Raw genomic sequence first — 3,423 nt, forward strand, 5'->3', positions numbered from 1 at the left:
GTGGACAGTGTTGGCAGCTGCCAGCAACCCTCAAAAGGGCCCCTCGTCTTGGCACCTGTGTCCTTACTGGCCCCGAAACTCACTAAAGGCTTGCCCTTGGGAATTCCCTGGTGGTGCAGTGGTTAGGACTCCACGCTGTTACTGCCAAGGTCCAGGTTCAATCCCTGGTTAGGGAACGAAGAGCCCACAAGCTATGCTGTGCAGCCAAAAAAAAAAAAAGACTTATCCTGGGCCAGTTGGCAGCTACCTACTAAGGACTAGCCTTGAATGGAGCCACCTTATTGACCAGCGTGGGCAGAGCTTGTGGCCTCAGGCCAGTGGGGTCAAGAGGTCAGACAGGCCATGCGAGGCAGCACGTAGCGCCCCGCCCCCTCCACCTCTGGCTTCCCGGACCTGCCACCTACTGCCAGGATGGGGACGGACCCGGGGAAGTATGGGGCTCCCGGGAAAATAGGAAAAACCAAGAGCCAGGTTGTGGTTTCAGTTCTTGCCAGTGAGGTTGAAAAATACACAAGACTTGGACCCAAGTGGACAAAAGTGATAACCAGGGGCCAGCCCCCATTCCATCTTCACGGCTCCCACCACCCTCCTTGTCCAGTGGACTCTGCTGTCACGGAGTCCCCACGAGACCCAGAGAATTCATGTCTTCCCCCTAAATTCTCCAGCCCATCCTGTCCCTGCTTGGTACGTGTAGAAGGAGGTATCCATCCTCCAGCTGGTCCCAGCACTGTGGCTCGGCAGCATGCCAAGATGAGTCTCAGTGTCTCTGCAGCATGGTTCTGCCCCCAAGTTTATGTTGAACTCTGAATTCCTCCAGCTTTGGGGCCTCAGACTGGCCCTGTGACATCCTTAGATCTGAGTTGAGCTCTGGACAGTTCCTCTGGCCCCTGAGATGTCACCGCTGGCCCTGGAGTGTCCGTGGGACAGGCCGGCACTGAGCTGGTGGCCCGTCGACAGGGGTTGGGAGTGGCGGCGTGGAAGGCATGGCGTAGGCAGTGATGGTGAGTGAGGTGATGGACGTGCCCGGGGTGATAGCACTGGGTCACCTGTCCCCTCTCCTGCAGGCCTCCCCTGTGTACAGCGTCAGCTTTCCCCTCAGGAAATTGGAGTAGATTCGGAAGAGCTTGGACAAAGCATCAACAGTGAATATTCGGAGTGGGGCTGCGGAGGGGGTTGCATCTGGAAGGGGGATGGCTTCTTTCTGCAAAGAGAGGACTAAAGGTTAGTGCAGCACCAGGGCCCCCAGCAGGAGATGGGTTTCCGGGTAGAATGGCTAGGGGGTTTCCTTGGCAGGGCCCTTCTCTCACTTTACAGAAACAGCAACCCCAGGGGCAAGGAAGGGGCCAGACACACCTGGGCTCCCAGCGCCCGAAGCAGGGAGGTGAGACTGCGGAGGCCGCTGACAGCTTTGTCCACGTGCAGCCGCAGGGCCTCGCATGGCTGGGATGCGTTGGCCAGTAGGGCCTGGCCCCGAAAGATAGCTTCTGAGAGCAGAGCCAGGCCCTGCCAGACTTCCAGAGCCTGCTGCTGGACCTAAAAGGAGCAGAGACTTGGAGTTAGCTAGCCCAAGCCAGCCTCACTCTCCTCCCTCTGAGCAGCCCCATGCAAACAGAAGTTTTGTAGAATGAATGAACATTCACCCTCATCTTTGCTGTTCCATTTCTTCTCTCTCAAGCATTCTCCTGACCATCCTATGAGGTTCCCAAAATGAGACTTCCCAAGAGGAAGGAACCCATGAACTCACCTCCATCCTCTTCCAGGCATAGAAGTTAACCTTGGTGTCTGGGACAGTGATATTCTCACTGAAGCTGCAGCCTTCTGCACAGCCCATCTGAAATGCATAAGCCTGGAGTCAGGGGCCCCAGGGCCTCCGTCCGGCTTAGCCCCTCACCTAGCTTCCACTTAGGCACTGGGGACTACCACTCCTAGGACTTTTACTGAGGACCTTGGCTCCTTGCTTCCACCCCTGAACCAAGCACCAGGTTCCTGGATCTTGAGAGGGGGGTTGACGCTGGTGCCCCACGTGTGAGTTCTGTGGAAGGTCTTGGGGAGAGGACCTCACCGTGGCATTTTCGGCCTCCCTGGCCTCCAGGATGTACCTCTCCAGGACTCGGCTGTCACAGATGAGGCGTGGGGGGGCGCCCAAGACTGGGAGGCCCAGAGGAAACAGCAGAAAAGACAGCAGCAGCAGCAGCAGCGGAGTACAGTCTAGGAAAGAGAGACGGGCTGCGGATGAGGTGCATTCTCGCAGGAGAAGGGCTGCTTTGGACCGGCAGGTTCACCCATCCCGCTGCGCAGCCCCCAGTGAGCCCTCCCCAGCCGGACCTTGGGAGCGCTCAGCTCTGCCTCCGCGTTCATTCAATCCCGCGGCTGCGTGCGCACCCCACCCCCCCAGCTACCGGCATCCACTTCTCCCGGCCAAACTTCAATCCCGGTGTGACAGCGGCGTCCCTTCTCACAGATCCGGGCTGTAGCTCCCAGACCCAGGTGTCTGAGTCTTCCTCGGCACCCACAGAGCCGCGCCTCTTCTCCCTGAACCCCCAGCCCTCCGCCCCGTCTCCGGCTCAGGTTCCGACTCTGCCCGGCGGACTCCTCGAGCCCGACAGACCGGCAGGTGAAGGCTGCCCCACCCCCCTTGCCCTGCCGGGTCCTTGGCAAGTCTCAAGTCCTTGAACCGGGCCACCTCGGGGCCAAGAGCCCCAGCGGTAAATTCCTCCTCAAACAGCGCTGCCCCGGCCGAGAGTACTCACCGCGCGCCCCCATCTCCGTGCCTCGCCTGGCCCCTTAGCGACCTGGGGCTCGGCGGGTGCCTGCGCCGCGGCCCTGCATCCCGGGAAGCTCGACGGGGCAGGGCCGGCCCGCCGGCCGAACGAGGGGGCCGCGGTCCCTGGGCGCCGAGGGGGTCGGGGAAGAGCGCGCAGAGCCCGGGGCCAGGGTCCGGAGGACGGCGCGGCAAGGCGACCGGCGGGGTTGGCCCGGGGACTGTTGGCCCGGGGACTGCGGCGGCGGCCGGGGGTCGGGGCTGTTATCAGCTGTGTGCGTGCGGCTGGGGGGTTGGGGGGAGGCTGTGTGCGTGAGGGGTCGCGGGAGGTGGGGACCGGAGGGGTCACAGCCGGGGCAGGACGCCTGGGTCGGGGGCTCGCCGGGGCGGAGCAGATGCAGGCGCGGGTGCGGGGCGCGGGGCTGTCTGCAGTCCGACCCCCGGGTTCCGGGAGGTGCGGCTGGGTGCGCGCCGCGGGACCGGCACAAGGCTGCCCTGGGAGAGCAGTGCCATTCTGCTGGGAACGCCTGGAGACCCCGACATCCCCCCCCACCCCGCCCCCGCCCAGAGATGGGCCTGTCTGTGTTCTTGCAAGGCAGTCAGGAAGGTGCTGGCTGAGCAAGTCAGTGGCTTCTTACGGTCCCAATTCTTCTAGAAACCGG

General features: G+C 62.3%; 1 protein-coding gene across 2 annotated transcripts; it reads right to left on the bottom strand.

Moving 5' to 3' along the window:
* Nucleotides 1-485: 485 nt before the first annotated feature.
* On the bottom strand, nt 486-2,763 carry EPO (erythropoietin; the record flags this gene model as incomplete). 2 transcript variants are annotated; one of them, NM_001024737.1, is made up of 5 exons in its annotated part: nt 1,043-1,201; nt 1,354-1,533; nt 1,745-1,831; nt 2,063-2,208; nt 2,751-2,763. In NM_001024737.1, the coding sequence occupies 5 exons, from the start codon at nt 2,761-2,763 to the stop codon at nt 1,043-1,045; spliced, it is 585 nt and encodes a 194-aa protein (NP_001019908.1). The 2 variants fall into 2 exon arrangements, with proteins under 2 accessions (XP_042095636.1, NP_001019908.1); XM_042239702.2 differs by lacking the exon at nt 2,751-2,763 and having other exon boundaries at nt 486-1,201; nt 2,063-2,275.
* Nucleotides 2,764-3,423: the final 660 nt, after the last annotated feature.

This window comes from Ovis aries, chromosome 24 (genome assembly GCF_016772045.2).
Source record: "Ovis aries strain OAR_USU_Benz2616 breed Rambouillet chromosome 24, ARS-UI_Ramb_v3.0, whole genome shotgun sequence".
NCBI classification, from domain to species: domain Eukaryota; kingdom Metazoa; phylum Chordata; class Mammalia; order Artiodactyla; family Bovidae; genus Ovis; species Ovis aries.